Source organism: Indicator indicator (assembly GCF_027791375.1).
Source record: "Indicator indicator isolate 239-I01 chromosome Z unlocalized genomic scaffold, UM_Iind_1.1 iindZ_random_scaffold_108, whole genome shotgun sequence".
NCBI lineage: Eukaryota > Metazoa > Chordata > Aves > Piciformes > Indicatoridae > Indicator > Indicator indicator.
In genome coordinates this window covers 3,084-26,866 of record NW_026539152.1, presented here as the reverse complement: position 1 = coordinate 26,866, position 23,783 = coordinate 3,084, and the positions used below count along the sequence as shown (strand labels likewise).

Sequence of the window (23,783 nt, the reverse complement as noted above, 5' to 3'; positions counted from 1 at the left end):
ACTGCTGGCATCTGCACAGGCTTATGGGGATTGGACTGTGGTTACCTTGGCTGTAAATTCAGCTGCATCAGCAACAGGTTTCTTTGGAGGGCTCTGAAGCATGGCAAGCAGGCAGCTGCCTTTGCCCCCTGCTGCAGCTAAAGAAATTCCCCTGCCTAGCTGCAACCACTTTGGCTGGCCACATCCCACCACTGCCACGCTCTAGCAGGAACTTCAAGGAGATGGCAGGAGTAGGACTGGTTCCAAATAGCCTTAAAAAGATGTTTGTGGTGCACACATTAGGAGATGCTCCAGTACTTCTCCATCTGGAAGAGGCTTTTGGAAGCCAGGGTCCTCCATGCTACTACATCTCCTAGTCCTCTTGCATGTACTGGTGTCAGTGGCTCCAGAACCAGGTCTGCACCCTTAACCATACAGCTCCTCTTCTGCTGGGCCACAAATCACACTGAAGTCCCATTTGCTTCTGCAACAAAATAAAACCCACAGCCAGATAATCCCAAAGTCTCTGCCAGCTGTATCAGGAGTAGGAAGAGGTTGCTCAGAGAAGCAGAAGATGGCCCCGTCCCTGGCACCATTCCAGGTGAGGTTGTTTGGGGCTCTGAGCAACCTGCCCTAGTTGCAGATGTCCCTGCTGACTGCTGGGGGGTGGACTGGATGAGCTTTAAAAATCCCTTTCAACCCAAACCAGTCTGATTCCAAGAGAATTACAATGGTTTCCCCACAACCATTTACAACCTACATGCTTGAAGGTTGATGCAGCTTTGTAGCTACTCTCATGTTCATAATTAGGCGCTGAGGTTAATTAGCTTGCTTGATGGGGGCTATTAACACACCAGTCATCCCTGCTCTTAAAGTGGCCCAGATGAGAGATCCCATGGAGGGGGCCATCCCATGGTGGTGACCAGTAACTCTCAGCTGCTGGTGTTTGGAGGATAGGTTCCTCCTCCAGTTTAAGTGCTCCTCAGGGCGTGTGGAGTTTAACACAGCAAATTCATCAGCATGACTTAACTAGCACAAACTTCAGCACCCAAGAAAACGCTACGTGTCCTACAAGGTCCCAGGAGATGTTCTGCATCAAGCAGAAGGGCTATCTACACAGGTCCCACTGCAGCCCAGCAGAAAAGGCAATGTGGGAGAATCACAGGATGTTAGGGGTTGGAAGGGACCTCTGGAGATCATCCAGTCCAATCCCCTTGACAGAGCAGGACCACAGAATCCAGCACAGGTCACACAGGAACACATCCAGTTGGGTCTTGAAAGTCTCCAGAGAAAGAGACTCCACAATCTCTCTGGGGACTTGAGAAGTCCCACTCAGCCACTCATTCCTCCTCCTCAGCAGGTTGAGCTGCTTGAACGAGGATGGTTCAAGCAGGAGGAGGAAGGGCTCCAAGGGAGGTATCGTTGTGGCTTTGCTAATGCAACACTGCACATGGGATCAATAGGCTTTCAGCTCTATTGATTCCAGGGAGGTGGATCATCCGCCTTCCCTCCCCCTGCATCCTCCCTCAGAAAGCCTCATCCTGCTGACAAGGTGATCCAGGAAGCCCCAGTTCTGCACTTGGAAAGTCATCTCCTGAACCACAACACCCTGCTGAAGCGCTCCTGCTCCTCTCTGCTCCTTCCCCTGCTCACCACCATGCCAAGTCACTTCAGAAGACTGGCAGCAGTGTGCAGAGGGTGCATCAACACCCAGCTGCTCAAGGCAGGGCAGCCTTCTGCATCAGGTGTGTCAGTGTGAGGTGAAATTCCCCCCACACCAACAATAACCAGGCTAGCCCAGTCTGGAAGCAAATGAAAAGCTGTATTTACAAGCAGAGTCTAAAATCTACGATGAAATGCAATGAATATGTACAAATATACAAAATTCACAACATTCACAAATATATACAACCAACAGAAAAGCACAACCGATCTCCCTTTGCTTCCCCCCAAGGGGACCCTCCCAAAGGGGCCTCTCTCTCTCCCAGGAGCTTCCCCCAGACACCCCTGGACTGAGAAGCAGAGTTAGTTAAGCAGAAAGTTGTTAACTTAGCTGCCAAGGTCAGTGTGTTATCTTCAGCCAGAAGAGAAGAAGAAACAGCAGCCAGACAGCCCAGCAACTGCCCCCACTGCCAAATTGCAGAGTGCCCACTTTGTTTTGGGTAATAGTTCTTAAACATTTCTATCTATCCAATGGAAGTGTTTAGAACAATCGTTATTTTGCTTTCTTACACCCAATAGTGACTTATTTACACTCCTTCACTTTCTCTGTTCTGAACTTTGCAAGGAAAAAATTGAAAAGGCAGTTTCAAACCATCACATCAGACTATCTTCTCCCCCCTGTGCTCTCCATCCAGCATGAGATGCAAGCACCCAGTGCAGGCCACAAGGCCCAACAACCACATCCCCAAAGGCGATGCTGTGCAAGAGTAGGCTAGAGAGGAACATGTCTGCTTCATCTCAGGAATCTCCAGCAGCTACTGGCACCATCAGGCTCATCAGCTCAGGGTCTGGAGAACAGGTCTGGTGAGGAGCAGCTGAGAGAACTGGGGTTGTTTAGCCTGGAGAAGAAGCTTGGAGGAGTCCCTCTGGCTCTCTACAGCTCCCTGAAAAGAGAGGGGGTTGGTCTCTTCTCCCAAAGAACAAGTAATAGGAAAAGAGGAAACTGCCTCAAGTCGTACCAGGGGAGGTTTAGGTTGGATGCTAGAAGAAGCTTCTTCATTGAAAGGGTTCTCAGACACTGGAACGGGTTCCCCAAGGAGGTGGTTGAATACCCATCCCTGAAGGTGTTCAAAAGACACAGAGGTGTGGTGCTGAAGGACGTGGTTTAGCACCAAATTTGGTTAGAGTTGGACTTGATCTTAACGGTCATTTCCAACCAAAATAATTCCACAATTCTGTGATTTTAAGGCTGTTGAGTTTGTTGTGGGTTTTAAAGCCGCCTTTGTTCTTTCTCTCAAAGTCACAGGAAACGTTTTCCTGATGCTTCAAAGCCCAAAGCTGGCACAGAAACCCCATGCAGAAAAAAACCCAGCAGGACAGTCCTAAATTTCAGTGCAGCACCAGCACTCAGCCCCATCGGTCAGCTATGACCCATATGGGTTAAAGGCACCACCCACGGCCCTACCACCTATTATACCAGCTGTGTCCCTAAAATGTCCCTGCAAGACAGGAGGACAGCAGCAGAAGGACCAGTGCTGAAGCACCAAGAATCTTTGCTGGTATTAAACATTAATGATACACACAGATTGTCACCAATCCTGATCATTTCCCAGAAGCCTCACCCACAAGTCCCAGCACAGCAACAGGACACCCTACACCCATTCAGCAGAGGAACAGGAATATAAACTGAATCAGGGTCACACAAACACATGACACAGGTCAATTACTTGATCAGCAAGTTAAGAACCAATTAACCAGGCTGTTATAACCAGTCCATTGATAGGGAGAACCCAGCATTTGCAGCCAGCCTCCCTCCTCCCCAGGGATGCTTCCCATTGCCTCCATGTGCCCATCTGATACGATGCTGTGGTTGGAAGCTCAAAGCTGCTCAGCCACCACTTTCCTTCTGCTCCTGTTCAGCTTTTCAAGGCAAAAGATTTTTCCAGCCCCGAGCCTTCGCTTTTGAAGCAATCCCAAGAAGGACTGAGATCAGCCTGCTCACAGACAAGGGCTTCCTAAATTCCCTGAGGTTCAAAGCAGATTCACACTTCATCCTGCATCCATTTGATTTTGGCAGCCAAAGAAATAAGTGTCAAGCCCCAGCATTACATAAAACCTGTCTGCAAAACGAGTTAGAGAAGTAGAAATCTGCAGCAAAGTTCAGCCTGGCAGGCTGGCACCGAGAGAGCTGGTGCCAACCTGGCAGCATCTCCAAGCTGACCACAGTCACAGGAAGAATTTAGAACACTAAAATTCTCGTTATTACAGTGGATGACGCTGGCACTTTAGAACCTTTCAGCAAAGCCTGTTCTGAAGCCCAAGCACTTTTCTTGATGAGCCTTTGCCTAGCATCACCGATGTAGCTTTTAACTAAGCACATTCCCTCGATCCCGGCTGCCCGCAGCACTCCCGGGAAGCCTCGGGAAGGTGGGGAGCGCAGGGAGAGGGCTCTTCCCCTATCACGTATTGCTGTGGATCTCCCAGCTGCGTGCGCGGCGCAATTTCACCAAGCAGAGTCAAACGGCAAAGATCTCTTCACACAAACCTCTCGCTGGGATGAGGACATAACGCCTCAAACCATGCAGGGTGCATTCCCAGCCCATTTTGGCCAGGGTATTCCTACACCCCAAGTATCCCACGGCCACCAAATAATTTAATAATAAAAGGGGGAACAAAAAGAAGAAGAAGAAAAAAGGCAGTTATCTTTCTAGATCACAGGCTCTGCTTAAAAACCATCACGCAAGCTTGCTATGTTCCACTTCTTTTTCAGAGGAAATCAGGGTTTCTCTCCGGGGAGCGATGGGGAGGGCAAGCCTGATGCCCCCCGGGCGGCACACCGAGGTGCGCAGCACCCTTGCCAGGCCACCAGCCATGTTCCCTTCGCCATGAGGAAGCGGCGAGTTCAGTTCTACACCTGCCCAGGGATTATACTGGGGAGCTGTAGACCAACAACAGCAACAACAAAAAAAGACTCCCGAAACCGGGCACCTCCGGAGCATTTCGGTTAGTTACGGCACTCGGCAGGACTGCTTTCTCCTCTCCCTCCACCTTCTTGTTTCGGAATACACGAGGTGGGGGGAAATAATTCCGTAAGGACTGGGGGAAGCTGGAGGGTGTTCCCCTGCGCGTTCCGCCTGCTCAGGTGACAGACCCCAGGAAGGACGAGGCCGAAGCTGTCAAAACACCTCGATCCACGGGCGAAGTTCGCCCTTCCCCGCACAAAAGCAGACGCGCCGTCCTGCCTGAAGCCCCGGAAGAGGCCATTCTCGCCCCTGGGGAGACGACGAGCGGCGACCCGTCCCGGCTTCCCCAGGCAGCTCGGTACCGGCGGGGAAAGCGAAGCGCGGGTAGGGGGGGTCCCCTCCGCTTCCCGGGTAGCGTCCCAGGGAGTGGGGGGGAAAGTTGTGGGCCCCTTCCACAACTGTGAAACAACCTCCCTCAAACATACGGTAACCACACACACCCCCCTCTCCGCGCCCCTCACCCCGCTCACCTTAGTATAGAGCTCCGCGGCAGACATGGCCGGGGCGGGCAGCGCTAGGCTCGGGGCATGAGGCCGGCAAACAGCGAGCGACGCCGCCGGACCGACCGACAGACCGGCCGCCGGACACAGAAACCGACTGAGCGACCTTTACACCCGCCACCGCCGCCGGCCGGGCACCGGGAAGGGAGCGGCGCGGCACGGCCGGGGGTGCAGGAGGAGGAGGCAGAACCGCTCCGCCTCCGCCGCGCCCCGCTCAGGTATGGGGCGGCTCGCCTGCGCTCGGCTTAGTTCGGCTTGGATCGTCTGGGCTTGGTCTGGGTTCGGTTCGGCCGGGCTCGGCTCAGTCCGGCTGGGCTTCTTCGGTTCGGTTGGGTTCAGCTAGACTCGGCTCGGTTCGGCTTACGCTCGACTCAATTGGGTTGCGCGCCACAAGCCCTTGGTTCTCTTCCCCGCCGGGTTCAGTGGTGGGGGCAGCGCTTTGCTTCACTGCCTTCATCGCCGTTTAATTTATTTTATTTAATTATTTTTTAAAATTTTTTTTTATTTCAAATCCCCTTTTTATACATATTTTTTTCTCCCCCTCCTGCTTCCCTGCCACTTCCCATGGTGTTCCTAGGAGCCGGGACAGGCTCCTGCCCTCATCTCCGGGCAGAGCCCTGAGGGAGCCTCGGTTCCCTCACCCGAGGCACTTGAACACCCCGTGTCTGTTATGGGGTTTGTTGGGGAGGGGGGATTGCCTTCTATTCTACTCTTCTGCCTTTCCCACGGAAGAATAACAACTCAGGCCAAGGTGGTGTCCCTGGGCGGTTTGGGGCTCCGCTGTCTCCACCAACCACTGAGCCAATGGAGCTGACACATATATTGGGGTGCAAGAAGCGGTTTTAATGGAGCGGCCTTTGCCAGGACATGCTTGTGTCTGAGGTGACAGCACAGCCTTCATCAACCCTCTAGAAAGGCATTCCAGAAAAACACCAGCGATGGGTACTTCTCTGCTACCTGGGAAGTGGGTTTGGGTTTCCCACCGCCAGCATGGATTCTGCACTTCTCCATCCTACACCCACATAGGAACTGTTTCTTGGGTAGAAAAGACCAAGCACCTGTCCCCAGCTTGCCAGCCCGTAACCACCCTGTTCCCCTCTGTCCCCTGGAAGCACGCTATGCTTCAATTCATGCTTAGAAGGCACTGTTTTTCTCTTTTTTTCCTCTTTTTTTTTTTGAGCCTGAGAAGGATGATGCAGATGCACGGTATCCCTAATTAATCACTATCGCTATTCATTCTCATTCAAGGTACTTTACATATTAACTAAGCAGGCAGAAAATGTCCTCAGCGGGGCTTTATTCTCTGCCATGGTTGTTTACTCTGGAGGCAGGGATCCCTCCCTCCTCCTGTGGTTTCAGGCTGTGCCATTCACCAGGCACCCACAGCTTTCCTTCAAAGCCATCACTGGTGGCGTCTCACCCTCTGCTTCCCGTTCCGTGGAGGGGGTGATGCTACACCCCACCTTTGGAATGTTTTTCACCTTTGGAATATTTTTTCCCTTACAGTCTCACAAGTACATCAGAGATTGGAAGGGACCTCAAGAGATCATCCAGGTCCAAGCCCCCTGCCAGAGCAGGATCACCCAGGCTACTCTGCACAGGAATGCATCCAGGTGGGGTTGGAAAGTCTCCAGAGAAGGAGACTCCACAACCCCCCTGGGCAGCCTGTTCCAGGGCTCTGTCACCCTCACTGTAAAGAAGTTTCTCCTCATGTTGAGGTGAAATCTTCTCTGTTCCAGTTTGAACCCATTGGTCATTGTCTTATCACTGTGCACCACCCACAAGTGCCTGGCCCCCTCCTCCTGACACCCACCCCTCACATATTGATAGACATTGATGAGATCCCCTCTCAGCCTTCTCCTCTCCACACTAAACAGCCCCAGGGCTCTCAGTCTCTCTTCACAGGGAGATGCTCAAGTCCCCAACTCCTCCTCCTGGCTCTCCCTTGGACTCTCTCCAGCAGGTCTCTGTCTCTCCTGACCTGGGGAGCCCAGAGCTGGACACAGGATTGCAGCTGTGGTCTGAGCAGGGCAGAGTAGAGAGGCAGAAGAACTTCCCTAGCCCTGCTGGACACCTTTCTTGCTGCCCCCCAGGCTCCCCTTGGCTCTCTTGGCCACCAGGGCACTTTGCTGTCCCATGCAGAACTTGCTGCCCACCAGCACTCCAAGGGCTTTCTCCATGGAGCTGCTCTCCAGCAGGGCAGCCTCTAACCTGTCCTGGTGCTGCTGTTCTTCCTCCCCAGGTGCAGGACCCTGACCTTGTCCTTATTGACCTTCATGAGGTTTGCCTGCAGCCAGCTCTCAGCCTGTCCAGGTCCTGTTGGATGCAGCACAGCCTGAGGGGTGTCAGCCACCCCCAGTTTGTATCCTCAGAACTTGCTGAGGGTACTCTCAATGCCCTCATCCTGGTCATTGATAAAGATATTGAACAAAACTGGAGCCTGTTGGCCCTTTTTTTCCCCATCTCTGATGTCCTTGGTGAATCAAAATGAATTGCAGGTGACTCTGAGGGAAGTTTGGGAAGGAGCAAAGGGGGAGACAAACCTCTACCCTGTCTAGAAATTACCCTGGGTAGCATAATTGACAGCATAATCTCTGCAAAACCTCCAAGATAACTTTGTCAGGGAAACAAAACTTGCTCTTTTATTTTTATTGAATCAGCTACAGGAACAACTTATGAAGTACAGAAGCAACCAGGAGCAAAGGTTTTAGTGAAGCCTGGGTGGAAGTGACAGCCCCAGAGGCAAAGCACATCCATTCCCACAAAACACCACCTGGTGCTGGGTGTGATTTTTTTTTTCCCATCAGATTTGTCATCTAAAAATGTAATTAAAAGTGGAAATTAAAAACCCAAAAATCATACAAAATCCCCAAAGTGTATCCTAAGTGTTGAGTTGCTGGAAATTGTCTCTTTCAGAAGGCAGAAGCTTCTTTCCATCTGGGAATTAAAACTTGTGTGGATCATAATGTTTAATAAGCACTAGCTCTTATGTAGCATTTTATGGTGCCACCTGTCACTTTCATATCAAAGGTAATTAAAGGTGCAAATGAACTAAATATCACTTTGTTTTCCCACTAAGCAGACCTGGTGTCTTCCATACAAGGATAGGATGGGTGCTGGAGGTGTGTGTGGGCTCTAAAAATACTGAGAGGCCTGGACCACCTCTCTGACACAGACAAGGGTAAGAGGGGGCTGTTGAGCCTGGAGAAGAGCAGCCCCAGAGGGCATCTGAGCAATGCTCAGCAAGAGAGAAAGGCTGGGGGGGGGCAAGAGGCTGGGGCCAGACTCTGCTCAGTGGTGCCCAGGGACAGGCCAAGGGCCAGAGGGCACAAACTGGCACCCAGGAGGCTCCACATGAGCAGGAGGAGAAATGTGGGTTTTGTGAGGGTGCTGGGGGGTTGGAGCAGGCTGCCCAGAGAGGTTGTGGAATCTCCTTGACTGGAGAGCTTCTAACCCCAGGTGGCCATCGTGCTGCTGGGCAAGCTGCTGTGGGTGCCCTGCTTGAGCAGGGGGTTGGACTGGAGGATGTCCTTTCCATCCTTCATCATGCTGGGATTCTGGGTGGTCCTCCTTATGCTCACACTTTTCCCCATGTTGTGACAACACATGGAAACCCCCAGGGTGGGTGGATGGATGGATGAATAGGATGGGTGGATGGATGGATGGGTGGATGGATGTATAGATGGATGGATGGATGGGGGGATGGGTGGGTGGATGGATGGGTGGGTGGATGGATGGATGGGTGATGGGTGGATGGATGGGTGGGTGATGGGTGGATGGATGGATGGATGGATGGATGGATGGATGGATGGATGATGGGTGGATGGATGGATGGGTGGGTGGATGCATGGATGGATGGGTGGATGGATGGATGTATGGGTGGGTGGATGGATGGATGGATGATGGGTGGATGGATGGATGGATGGGTGGATGGATGGGTGGACGGGTGGCTGGATGAATAGGATGGATGGATGGATGAGTAGGATGGATGGATGGATGGATGGGTGGGTGGATGGATGGATGGGTGGGTGGATGGATGGATGGGTGGATGGATGGATGGGTGGGTGGATGGATGGATGGGTGGACGGGTGGCTGGATGAATAGGATGGATGGATGGATGGATGGGTGGGTGGCTGGCTGAATAGGATGGATGGATGGATAGATGGATGGATGAATAGGATGGATGGATGGATGAGTAGGATGGATGGATGGATGGATAGATGTATGGATGGATGGATGAATAGGATGGATGGATGGATGAGTAGGATGGGTGGATGGGTGGCTGGATGAATAGGATGTATGGATGGATAGATGGATGGATGAATAGGATGGATGGATGGATGAGTAGGATGGATGGATGGATGGATGGATGGATAGATGGATGGATGGATGAATAGGATGGATGGATGGATGGATGGGTGGATGGATGGATGGGTGGCTGGATGAATGGGATGGATGGATGGGTGGATGGATGGATGGATGGGTGGATGAATAGGATGGATGGATGGATGAGTAGGATGGATGGATGGATGGAAGGATGGATGGATGGATGGATGAATAGGATGGATGGGTGGATGGATGGGTGGATGGATGGATGGATGGATGGATGGATGAATGGGTGGATGAATAGGATGGATGGATGGATGAGTAGGATGGATGGATGGATGGATGGATGGATGGATGAGTAGGATGGATGGATGGATGAGTAGGATGGATGGATGGATGGATGGATGGATGGGGATGGATGGATGGATGGATGGATGGATGGATGAGTAGGATGGATGGATGGATGAGTAGGATGGATGGGTGGATGGATGGATGGGTGGATGGATGGATGGATGGATGGATGGATGAGTAGGATGGATGGATGGATGAGTAGGATGGATGGATGGATGGATGGATGGATGGGTGGATGGATGGATGGATGGATGGATGGATGGATGGGTGGATGGATGGATGGGTGGATGGATGGATGGATGGATGGATGAATAGGATGGATGGGATGGATGGTGGATGGATGGTGGATGGAAGGATGGATGGATGGATGGATGAATAGGATGGATGGGTGGATGGATGGATGGATGGATGGATGGGTGAGTGGGTGGATGGATGGATGGATGGATGGATGGATGGATGGATGGATGGGTGGATGAATAGGATGGATGGATGGATGAGTAGGATGGATGGATGGATGGATGGATGGGTGGATAGATGGGTGGATGGATGGATGGATGGATGGATGATGGGTGGATGAATAGGATGGATGGATGGATGAGTAGGATGGATGGATGGATGGGTGGATGGATGGATGGGTGGATGGATGGATGGATGGGTGGATGGATGGATGGGTGGATGGATGGATGGATGGGTGGCTGGATGAATAGGATGGATGGATGGATAGATGGATGGATGAGTAGGATGGATGAATAGGATGGATGGATGGATGGGTGGATGGATGGATGGGTGGATGGATGGATGGATGGGTGGCTGGATGATAGGATGGATGGATGGATAGATGGTGGATGAGTAGGATGGATGAATGGATGGATGGATGGATGGGTGGATGGATGGATGGATGGATGGATGGGTGGGATGGATGGGGTGGATGGATGGGTGGATGGATGGGTGGATGGATGGATGGGGTGGATGGATGGATGGATGGATGATGGATGGATGGATGGATGAGTAGGATGGATGGAGGATGGATGGATGGATGGATGATGGATGGATGGGTGGATGGATGGGTGGATGGATGGATGGATGGATGGATGAATGGGTGGATGAATAGGATGGATGGATGGATGAGTAGGATGGATGGATGGATGGGTGGATGGATGGATGGGTGGATGGATGGATGGATGGGTGGATGGATGGATGGGTGGATGGATGGATGGATGGGTGGCTGGATGAATAGGATGGATGGATGGATAGATGGATGGATGAGTAGGATGGATGAATAGGATGGATGGATGGATGGGTGGATGGATGGATGGATGGGTGGATGGATGGATGAATAGGATGGATGGATGGATGGATGAACAGAATGGATGGATGAGTGGATGGATGGATGGATGGATGGATGAATGGATGGGTGGATGGATGGATGGGTGGATGAGTAGGATGGGTGGATGGATGGATGGATGAACAGGATGGATGGATGAACAGAATGGATGGATGGATGGATGGATGAATAGGATGAATGGATGGATGGATGGATGGGTGGATGAATAGGATGAATGGATGGGTGGGTGGATGGGTGGATGAATAGGATGGATGGATGGATGGGTGGATGAACAGGATGGATGGATGAACAGAATGGATGGATGGATGGATGGATGGGTGGCTGGATGAATAGGATGAATGGATGGGTGGATGGATGGGTGGATGAGTAGGATGGATGGATGGATGGATGGATGAACAGAATGGATGGATGGATGTGTGGGTGGATGGATGGATGAATAGGATGAATGGATGGATGGATGGATGGATGGATGGGTGGGTGGATGAATGGATGAATAGGATGAATGGATGGATGGATGAATGGATGAGTGGGTGGGTGGATGAATAGGATGGATGGATGGATGGATGGATGGATGGGTGGATGGATGGGTGGGTGGATGAATGGATGGGTGGGTGGGTGTATGGGTGGATGAATAGGATGGATGGATGGATGGATGGATGGATGGGTGGGTGGATGAATGGATGGGTGGGTGGGTGTATGGGTGGATGAATAGGATGGATGGATGGGTGGACAGAAGAATGGATGAGCAGGATGGATGGATGAGTAGGATGGATATGGTGGGTGATGCCATGTAGTGATGAAGGGCTCTGGAGGATTCAGCAAGGCAGGCAGGGTGCTGGTGCTAGAGGCTGGGAGCAGAGTTTCCTTCTGTGCAACAGGCACCCCATCATTGCACATCAGCTTGGGGTAGAGGAGCAGTGAAGTTTGGCACTGAATTGAGACAGGCAGGACAAACCAGACTTTCTGCAGTGAAATCTTCAAGCTCTCTGCATGTGTATGAGGATTTGCAAGGAAAGGTTTAGAGCATCAGTCCTGACGCCTCCAAAAGTCATCAGGACTGAGCTGGCTGTTGCTAAACACAACCCCAGGTCCTGAATATTTTGCAGGAGGTGTCCTGGGCTGTGCAGAAGTCATCATGTGCTATATCTGAGTGTGATCCTCAGGTCTGGTTGGGTCTGTGGTGTCTGGGCACTGGCTGCTTCTGCAGCAAGTGTTCCTAGCTGCATTAATTAATAACTAATGAAGGTGTTAAAGAAATTAATCATTAACAGAGAAAGACTTTCCTGCAAATAAAACTGATTTTGTCCCAGAGGGGATGCAGCTTTGCAGTGAGCCTCCAGCCCCAAGGTGCTCCTGCAGCCCAGCCCCAGGCAGTGGGGATCAAACCAGCACCATGCCATAGGGCACCAGGAACCACTTCCCAGCTCAGTGCCTGGTGTGTGGCCAAAAGCATCACTGTGGGAACTCCTGGACCATTTTAAAAGTCCTTGTGAGCAGATGGGTGGGTGCAGAAAGGTCTTAAAGCCTTGCCAAGTGCTGGGGGTTCAAACCTGGAGTAGTTCTGGGATGGTGAGACGGGGGACTGGCATTACCAGCTCTGCCACCCACATGCTCCACCCCTCTGTGCTTCCTCCATCAACATGGAAAACGTAGTAACAGAATAAAAAGAGTATTCCGCAAAGTCCCAGAACCTGGATAAATGGGAAAGTTCTCACTTCCTGGGTTTTAAATGCCAGTGGTTTCATCCCTGGATTCCTAACAGCCCCAGTGCAGAGAGGAGTGCATTAAGAGGAGTTTGTCCAGCAGATCCAGGGAGATCTCCTGGAGCAGATCTCCTGGAGCAGATCTCCTCCTCCTCTCCTCTGCCCTGCTGAGACCTCACCTGGAATATTGCATCCAGCTCTGGGCTCCCCAGCTCAGGAGGGACAGGGATCTGCTGGACAGAGTCCAAGGGAGGGCTCCAAGGATGCTGAAGGCACTGCAGCACTGCCTGGGGAGGAGAGGCTGAGAGCCCTGGGGCTGTGCAGTCTGCAGAGGAGAAGGCTGAGAGGGATCTGCTCAATGTCTGTCAAGAGCTGAGGGCTGGGGGGCAGGAGGGAGGGGACAGGGACAGGCTCTGCTCAGCTGCACCCTGGGGTAGGCCAAGGGGCAAGGGATGGAAAGTGCAGCACAGGAGGTTCCACCTCAGCAGGAGGAGGAACTTCTGCCCTGGGAGGCTGCCAGAGGCCTGGAGCAGGCTGCCCAGAGAGGTTGTGGAGTCTCCTTCTCTGGAGCCTTTGCAGCCCTGTCTGGATGTGTTCCTGTGGGACCTGTGCTGGGTTCTGTGCTCCTGCTCTGGCAGGGGCTTGGAGTGGAGGATCTTTGGAGGTCCCTTCCAACCCCTAACATCCTGTGAGCCTGTGAGGTCACCCAGCCATGGGTGCCCAGACTGCTCCACTTCTTGGCAGTGTCGCTGCACTCTGGGTTTAATGGATGGTTTGGCTCCAGGATTGCTCACTCAGGAGGGAAATGCCACACATGGGAGCCGCAGCAAATGCTCCTGAGGCTCTTGGGACTTGGAGGCCACCATTTTGGTGGCTTTCTGGTGCCTCAATCACACATGGAACATGTTGGTCAGAGGGAGGCAAAGACACAACCATACTTCCAAGCGCGTGCTACTCAGTGCCCTGATTTTCCCAGTTCAATGTGGGAAAGGAACTGGGAGAAGATGGAAATCACCAAGATAAGGAAACTCTTTAGTCTCGATACAGAAACTCATTCTCACTGCGTTGTTTGTCTGTTAGGAGCAGCAAGGGTTGCTCCTGAAGAAGCCTGCTGGCCCTCCCATCCGCTCAGCAGCCTGCAGGGAGCCTTGTCCACTCTTCTAGACACACCTGAAGCCTACCAAAGCACTCAGCAGCAGCAGCACGTTCCTCAATCACCAGTTTTCTCTGTGAAGAGTTTAGTTATCCCATGGGAATTCATTTCTGCTGAAGGCAAAGCTCTTCCAGCCTGATCTTTTACTTTTGTGCCGACTTCACGCCCGTGGCAGACAAATTTTGCCTCCAGCAGCAGGATCTCAGACATTTTATCAATGCTTGATAGCTCTGACCACCTCTTCTGAGTTATTATTTTATTAAAAAACAGATTTATTACAGTTCTGGACAGCTCAAATTCACTGAGCTCACTGGTGTGATCCTTTTATTCTCTCTCTTATTGGCTGCACCCAACAACAGTGTCACAGCCTTTAATAACACATGTTAATTAATCCTGGAATGGCGAATGTCCTATTTTGTTCATTTTTCAAAGACAGGGCACAGGAGTAAAGAAAAATCTAAATTGCTTGTGCAGAGCCACACCAGCAGCCTGCAGCAGATCAGGAAATTAGTCTCTTAATCATTCTGCTGCAATTAGACCCAGCAGGTGAGAGCAGAGATCTGTAACAACCTGAGCTCTCAGGACTACTGATGGAACTATTTCTGTTGTCTGGGCTGGCCTCTCCCACCTGCACAACAGGAGGAGCAGCTCTGAATTCCTCTGTACTCATGGAATCGCAGGCTGGGTTTGGGTTGGAAGGGACCCTTGAAGGACATCTAGTCCAGCCTCTCTGCTGTCAGCAGGGACATCTGCAGCTAGAGCAGGTGGCTCACAGCCCTGTTCAACCCGGCCTGGAATGTTTCCGGAGATGGAGCATCTCCCACCTCTCTGTGCAACCTGGGACAGGATCTCACCACCCTTAGCATAAAACATTTCTCCCTTCTCTGTAGCCTCAATCTCCCTCTTCTAGTTCCAAACTATCACCCCTTGGCCTGTCACAGCAGGCCCTGAGAAAAACTCTGTCCCCAGCTTTCTTCTAGACCCCTTGAAGTACTGAAAGGCCATCAGAAGGTCTTCCTGGAGCCTTCTCTTCTCCAGGCTGAACAACCCCAACTCTCTCAGCTTAGACTCACAGGAGAAGGGTTCCAGCCCCTGGCCTCCTCTGGACCAGCTCCAACAGGCTGGCTTTGCATCCATCCTCCCTCCCACACAAAAACACCCACATGAGTCTTGGTACCCCCCCAGCAGCAGCCAAACTCTGAAAGGGGGAGGTAGGGAGGAGGAAGAAAGCAGAGGAAGTGCTTAGTGAGGGATGGAAGGTGGAGATGACCCTCCTAGGGTCACCTGCTGTTCCTCTTACATCACAAGGTGGGGGCTGAGAGACCAGCAAGGGGTTTTCACTTCACCCCACTGCCAAAACCCTTCTGAGACCTTCCTGCTGACATCTGCTCATCTTTTGTTGCTCCATCACAAAACATTGGTGCTCTGTCCCCCACATTCTGTGTCTTCATTGGTGTCCAAAGAGAAAAAGCTGCCATGAAAATGATAAAATAAACCTTTTTTTTTTTTTTTTACTTCACAAAAATCATAAATTCAGCCCTGTAGAATTAATTCTGTCCACACTGAGGCATCACGAACGAGGTTGGTGACTGATATTCCACAGATGGTTCAACACCTAGCAGGACACATGCAAATAGCTCTTCCTCTTCTAGCCCATAATAAAACAAAGTCACAGTTATTTAGTTAGCATGAAAATTAAGACCTCAAAGTGCTACTTTTTGTCCAAATAACAAAGTGCTGCAAGTATTTGCAATTTGAAAGGCATTTTAATAGAGTCTGCTGAAGCTCTTCTACAGGTACTCTCAGTACAGATGTTAAAGGCAGACATAAACATCTGTGTCACAACAATGCACTGCAGAGAAGACAGAGTACTCTTGTACTAAAAAGTCAAATGCTTTGTCATTAAAAATCCACAAATAAAAATAACCTTCATGGTTATTATGGTTATAATATGTTGGAGTTTTTTCCCCCAGGTTTTCCAGTTAGACATTTTGAGCAGCACAGTGGGAGAGGGGTCTGCGAGCCCAAGTCAGTCACAAACATTCCCACAAAGTGTTTTTAAGGTGACTGAGGGAACTAAAATATCACTGTAAGGGATCCTCTGGGGTGCTGGACATGAGTTTTCTTCTAAAGGGGTGAGTTTTTGCTGGCTTCTCTGGCCTTGACAGAACATCCTGTAGCCTCTCCTGGTAAGCTCTCTCTGCTGCCAGGCCCAGCTCATAGTCTCTCTGCTTCTCCTCTTCCTCAGCCTCCCGGGCCTGCTGTTGAGAGGCAATCTGAGCCCAGAGCTGCTCTTGGTATTCTTTAGCTTCCTTTACTTTTCTAGAAATGACACAAAAACACTTTGCTTATGAAGTGTGTTTAAAAAAAAAAAAAAAAAAGGCAAACATTCCTGTTACTATTATTGCTATGTAACCCACTAGCATTCACCCTCAGACTGAAGAACTGCTCAAAACTCCTTCAGGTGTAACCAGCAAGCCCCTGGCAGTGCTGATGAGAGGACAGAGAATGAGAACATCATGTCTCAGCCCTTTCCTTGCTCAGACTGGTGGCTGCAGCAGCTCCATGCCCCATCTCCACTCCCTCTCTCTGAGGACTCCAAGTCACTGAACGCAGAGGGAGGAAAGGGGCAGGCTCCTGCTGCAACATTGCTCAGATATTCTGGAAAGTGGCTGTCAGAAGAAATCATTCCTGCATGTGGAGAGACTTAGGCAGGCTGGAGAGTTGGGTGGAGAGGAACCTCATCAACTTCACCAACTTCACCCCAACAAGTGTGGGGTCCTGCACCTGGGGAGGAACAACCTCCTGCACCGGAACAGGTTAGGAGCTGACCTGCTGGAAAGCAGCTCTGTGGGGAAGGGTCTGGGAGTGCTGGTGGACAGCAAGTGAGCCAGCAATGTGCCCTGGTGGCCAAGAAGGCAAATGGTGTCTTAGGATACATTCAGAAGACTATGAACAGCAGGTCAACAGAGGTCCTTCTCCCCCTCTACTCTGCCCTAGAGAGGCCACACCTGGAGTACTGGGTCCAGTTCTGGGCTCTACTCTTCAAGAGAGACAGGGAACTGATGGAGAGAGTCCAAAGAGGCTACAGAGCTGCTGAGGGGCCCTGGAGCAGCTCTGTGAGGAGCAAAGGCTGAGAGCCCCTGGGGCTGTTGAGCCTGGAGAAGAGCAGCCCCAGAGGGCATCTGAGCAATGCTCAGCAAGAGAGAAAGGCTGGGGGGGGGCAAGAGGCTGGGGCCAGACTCTGCTCAGTGGTGCCCAGGGACAGGCCAAGGGGCAAGGGGCACAAAGTGGAATTCAGGAGGTTCCACCTGAGCAGGAGAAGAAAATTCTTTGTTGTGAGTGTGCTGGAAGCCTGGAACAGGCTGCCCAGAGAGGTTGTGGAGTATCCTTGTGTGGAGAGCTTCCAACCCCCCCTGGTCCTTGTGCTGCTGGGCAAGCTGCTGTGGGTGCCCTGCTCGAGCAGGGTGTTGGACTGGGTGAGCTCCAGAGGTCCCTTCCAACCCCACCATGCTGGGATGCTGTGATTCCATTCTACCTCACATATTCCTTTCCCTACCATCTGGGACAGCACTGGAAGTCTACCTAAATAGAATCATAGAATCAGTCAGGGTTGGAAGGGACCACAAGGATCGTCTAGTTCCAACCCCCCTGCCATGGGCAGGGACACCTCACAGTTCACTCACTCCTGGAGCAGGAGCAACACAGCCTGCTACACATGGTTAAGATGGTCCAGTCAAGACTTCTGCACTGCCCCAATGGATCTGAACCACAAACACTTCCTGACACCACTGGATGCCATCTTTGCCAAGTGAAGTGTATTCACAGTGAAGCCCAGCATGTTTCCTTCAGGAGACCTTTGTCATTTCCAGCTGATGGTAACCAACAAGGCTATCAGAAAACACAACAGATAGTAGCTGTGGAAGGAGCTACTCAATTACCTCCCACGGAGAAGGGTGGGGAAGGGGCAGGAGCACCAAGAGGAAATTAAGTGAAATGAGGCCCTTTGCCCTGGGCTTTGCATGACACCCAGAGGAACGTTTCAGCTACTGCATGTAACTGTACTCACCCTGAGCAACTGCAAGGTGAGGAGAACCCCGTGTGGCCAGGTGCTGGTGTTTTGGTGATGCTGTGTGGCTGTGTAAGGGATGAGTGTGGGTGCAGTTTAGCAATCAGGCTGGACACACGAGGTGTCCTAGTTGACTACTGAGCTAACCCTTCATTAGCCCTCCTCCCCAAAGCTCTGCCACTCCTAATAACAGCTCAGAGCATGAGGGGATGTATTTAATAATCGTGAAAGACCTAAGTCATGGGATGGTCCACACAGAGCAAAACAAGGATGGGTAAGGAAACATCATGGTTTGTATGACGAGGTTAGAGGTAGTGATTTAATACCAACAAAGTTGGAAAATGTTTTTATTAAAAAAAAATATTTAAAAAATAAAATAAAATAAAATCTGTGTCCAGAGAAGGGCCACGAGAATGAGCAGAGGACTGGAGATGCTCTGCTCTGGAGACAGCCTGAGAGAGTTGGGGTTGTGCAGGCTGGAGAGGAGAAGGCTCTGAGGAGACCGTCTGGTGGCCTTCCAGGATCTGAAGGGGGCTACAGGAAAGCTGGAGAGGGACTTTGTAGGGTGTCAGGGAGTGATAGGACTGAGGGGAATGGAGCAAAACTAGAAATGGGGAGATTCAGATTGGATGTGAGGAAGAAATTCTTCTCCATGAGGGTGGTGAGAGGCTGGCAGAGGTTGCCCAGGGAGGTGGTGGAAGCCTCATCCCTGGAGGTTTTTGCAGCCAGGCTGGAGGTGGCTGTGAGCAACCTGCTGTAGTGTGAGGTGTCCCTGCCCATGGATGGTTGGGTGGAAGTGGATGATCCTTGAGGTGCCTTCCAACCCTGACAATTCTGTGATTCTGTCCTATGGAGCAGCTCAGAATCACACAACTATGGAAACATTAACTTTGGAACAGACCTACAAGATCCCTAACATAGAATCATTTTGGTTGGAAGAGAACGTTAAGATCATCAAGTCCAACAATCAACCCCGCACTGCCAGGTCACCACCAAACCATGGCCCTCAGCACCACAGCTGAGTCTGACACCCACAGCTTAGGACACGCCCTCCAGTAGGATCTGGCCGAACTCACAAACCGACTAATCGCAACTTGCGGCAGTCCTCCTGATAACGGCCATTCACTAAGCCACGGTCCTCTATAAGAGGTCAAAGCACATGTTACATACATGTCCTATCACAGTCATACAACCGCCCCTCGACACAGTGATGTAATAGTCCATTTGCTCTTAACCTAGAGTGCGCATGTTCACTAATTGTGGAAAAAAGAACAACTCCCTCACCCTGGCTTTACACAACCTTGCCTAATATTTTTCTTTTCTTGATCCAGGGAGCTTGTACGACAGCCCTAGGTAATGGTCACCCTTAGCCTGGGCCTTTCTTTTCACCAAGTCATAGCGACAATCAGGCCCAGTCCCAGGTCATCAAACCTGCTGACAGAAGCATCAAGCACTTATGGACTCTACGACTATCCAGCTCAACAGTCCATATGCCTATCAGCTCTGACATCCCTCGCTACTCATCAAGAGTCAGGGAGCACAGCGTCAACTAGAATGGCAGAAGCCTCTCTGGACAGAAGTATAGCTACGAACGCCATTCCAAGTGCTACTTCTAAAACGTCACTAGAAAAGATGAAAGAAGTCTTACTTTTGTCAAATGAAGAATTTCGAACAGAATCTAGCAATGAACAATGAAAGCAATTTGGGGGGTAGAAGAAACAACACATACCTAAGATAGTGGCAAGGTAGCTATCATCTTCGTTTTGATGCTACTAAGTTTCTGTCAACCGGCTTCAGGCGTATAACTTCTCTTGCTATAGAGGCATAACAGAGTCAAGCTGCTATCTCTGCTCCTTTGTTTTATGTTTCTACTAGCACATTGCAACAAGAAACAAGGAAAACCACCCAGATCAGTGAGCTAGAGAAATCACACAAGTCTTGCGAATGTGGTTGTATTCACATCAAGGCCATACGCCAGGCCCGTGAAACTATAGTGCTTCGGCCACAAAGACGCATCTGTCGCTGACAGCAGGGTGCTTGCGATGGGCTCCACCTGGCGCCAAGACCGCACTACTCGTGTGAGGTCATGGGCTAACATAGGCACCAGACTAGAAGTCGTATGCGGTCTACTTACACTATCCACCTTCTAGCTTGCTCTGTCTCGACTGTCAGTAAGACATCTTCAGCAGCTTTCTTCTAGCAGCCTTCCCCTTTCTAGGAACTGGCAAAACACGCAATGCTCAGGCCTACTTGTATCCATGCATTTTAGCGTCTTTCTCTCTATCACATCAATGAGCACTATTGTCTCACTTCTCTTTTACTCCGCATAGGGGCCTTCTCCTAATCTGCCCACATGCTAGCTATATCAGGCCAAGGTACGTAGCCGAAGGAGTCATTTACCATGCTTAGCTCTCCTTCGAGCAGCTACTTCATCGCTTACTAGCAACAGCATCAGACACTAGGACCAGCATATGAGTAAATGCGACAGACGAACATAGAAGTACTAAATTACAAAAAAAAACAAAAAAGACTTAAGTAGGGCTGCAATAACAGTGAAGAATGTGTAGGCGCGCGCGAGTGGGCCACATGTGGCAATCTGGTAAGGCCTACGAAGCTCCACTCAAAGTCTGCCATTTGGGGAACAAGAGGCTGGTGCAGACACTGTCTTACCTATGATCAAGCAACGAGAGCAACTACCTCGTAACCACACCATGTGGCATAGGTAGCAGAGGACCAAATAACACTGCGAGATACAAATCCTTTCCAGAAGATGGGCATAGCTTTTCGAGTCTACAGCACCAAGACAAATCAAACTACCCCCACAAACGCTTGAACGGGGAACAGAAGGTCGCTTCTTCAGCCATCATCTCCACATCAGGTAGGGCATACACAACAACTATAGAATAGATATCCATAGAAAAAAATACTGCACTCCATACGGTGCACGCCCAAGGAGCTTACGTTGCAGAGAGTAGCATCTAGCAAACCTTCTGCATAAATATCTATACACTGAACAGGCTTCATTACATCAAACTAACCATTAATATTCGTAACAAAACAAAATTGGCAGCTCTGCCTTTCTGTCCACAGTGACCCTAGCATACTGTACACTCTGCCGTTGAAAAAAAGCACTACTTGCTATAAGACATTCCAAGCAGGCCAGTCATCACCAGAGCATTGCAACTGTTCATGTTTAAACAGGTGAGAAATCTGTCTTTGTCTCTATTGTACATCTGTCATAGAACTCATGTAATCCGGATATCTGTAAATACATGAACCTCTTAAGATCATCAAGTCCAACTGATAACCCAGCACTCCCAGGTCAACCATCTACAAACAAGTACCTCCTTCGCTACCCCGACATCTGTAAGCATACGTAATACTAATAACGTCCTATCAGGACTGAAAAAGTGATAGCGGTAGCGCGAAGTGGAGCAACAGGCTATGGAACAAGAACAGAATTCAACTCTCCCCAGACAAGACAATATAGCCATTCTACACCGACTCATCTATCACTTAGTGGGGCAGCTCAACCATGAGAAGACTGCACAACATTAAGTCATAGAGGGAAGATACTGCATAGGGGGCAACTAGCACCATCATAATAGGCTGATCACCATTCATATCAATCATCCGTCCGAGGGTATTCGCAGATTTATAGGACTAGGGCCTCACACATCAAGAAGAGATCGTCTGACCAGGCTGGAGCGAAGGTCAAGTAGCAATGGACAATAGAGACTGGGCGGAGACACGTCTGCCGAGCAAAGCAGTCTGTGAGAAGTCAAAGCATAGAGGAGAACCTGGGGTGTTCCTAAGAGCTTTGGATAGTGAACAATGATAGCCTGAAGGGGAAAGCTGCACTGGCTTCTTACAGCAAAGGCTCTTGAAGAGCTGCGAGACATTGTATTTAGAGTGAGACGCTCGTCAAGTCCTCAGGGATCAGGCAAAGATTAAGCAATACCGGCCCCCCCAGGAGCAAAATAAGGCGTATATCACTTGGGCCCAAGCCAGAGGCAGCATTGTGCGGTAGGGCAAAAGTTTTAGTCTGTACATGAGTTGCAATCAATTCTTCGTCGCGTCACCCAAAAACGGGGTTAGTCATAGGCTCTGAAAGGTAGAGCCTTATGCACGGGCAAGGGCAGTTGGTGAGAGTTCTCCGACATAGGCCTAGGAGGAGTCTAATGCATTGATGTAAGTTCCTTTTTTACAATGTAGTGCTGAAAGAGGCTCATGTTTCTGAGTGTAGCACCTGGCAAGAGGCTGAGGCTTAACGAGCTTACGGTATAGTCTATAGCGATGACTAAATGGGATCGACTACTTACTAAACTCAAGTGAATCTCTAATTGCAAGCTGCTCACACAATGACCTAGACGCTAGCGGCTTACTTAGCATTTCTATTCGATTGTTCCCTAAGTCACCCATACCTTCGGGTGGTTCCCCTGGAAAGAATAAATTCATTTTCACGCTGGAGGGATCACTGACTTCTCCAAGTCCAGTTGTATCCACTAATTTCATCTTCCTCATCTGACGGCGAATTTGAGCCGCTCGCTGTGCTATGTGGCTTGAAGCACAATCTTCTGCATCATTCACTTTCTAGCAGCTCATAAATGTTTCTCATCCGGACTACCAAGAGAGGCTTGCTCATTCAGTCATCACTGTCTTCACGGCACCAAGGAGCTTAGCTGCTTCATCTTCCAAATGCAGAAGGGGAAATGTACTTAAACGCCGCATGAGCGGATGTAAAAAAAACCGACCCATTCTGCACGAACTTCAACCAGTCAACAGATGATAGGCTGGACGTCTCTCTCTGAACTAGTGACAAGCTGACAATACAAATATTCAACATTATTCTGCCTGTTGTGAAGAATTAAACTGTCATCCAATTTAGCCTCTATTAAACGCAGGGCACTATACTTGATATATCAGCATCAGCAATTGGCCTCATAAACTTTTAAGTCACAGGCTCATACTGCGCAAACACCACATTGCATATGATCGGCTAGATGGACTCTCGAATACTTGCAGATAGTCTATCCCAACAAATCTGCAGAAGAGCAACTGAGTCCTACACTGAGTGCAGCACGGATATTATCTCCGGATATGATACATACTTAGGTCCTTCACACAAGCCGTTCAATACTCAGACCACCAAACATGGCAGACTTAGACGATAACTAGATCTTGTCTTCACATCAATAGTATCTAGTGCTGGATCAGCAATTGAGAGACGGGCCAGGCCTCAAATGTTCTGAGCTGCAAGCTCAGTGAGATAAATCGAGGTGCATAAGCACCAGTCTTCAAAAGCAGCGAGCAAATCCAAGCGACACTTACATAACCCAATTAAAAGAAATATTAATTTTAAAATTAAATACTTTAAATTATAGAAAATATGAGAATTGGGGGGGGGGGGTTAGGGGGGGGGGGGGGTTGGGGGGGGGGGGGGGGGGGGGGGGGGGGGTAAATATTTTGAAAAATAAAAAATCATAAAGCATAAGCAACAAGAACACAGCATAAGGGCACAAGTTCAGATATCTTTTAGAAATCAAAGGCAAAGAACAAAGCACAAAGCAACCAGATATAAAGAAAGCAGAAGCACTAAAGGCACCATACTCATAAACAAATTGATAAGAATAAAATCACTAGGAAGACATAAGCAACAGAAAGCAACACAT

General features: G+C 50.1%; 1 protein-coding gene across 1 annotated transcript in view; it reads right to left on the bottom strand.

The window, feature by feature from the left end:
- The window catches only part of LOC128979964 (unconventional myosin-Vb-like), a 93,475-nt gene extending 88,314 nt beyond the window's left edge, over positions 1-5,161 (bottom strand). Inside the window, exon 1 of the mRNA XM_054398357.1 lies at positions 5,090-5,161. Within this exon, the coding sequence (XP_054254332.1) occupies positions 5,090-5,161 (72 nt within the window). The remainder of the gene's footprint in view (positions 1-5,089) is intronic.
- Positions 5,162-23,783: the final 18,622 nt, after the last annotated feature.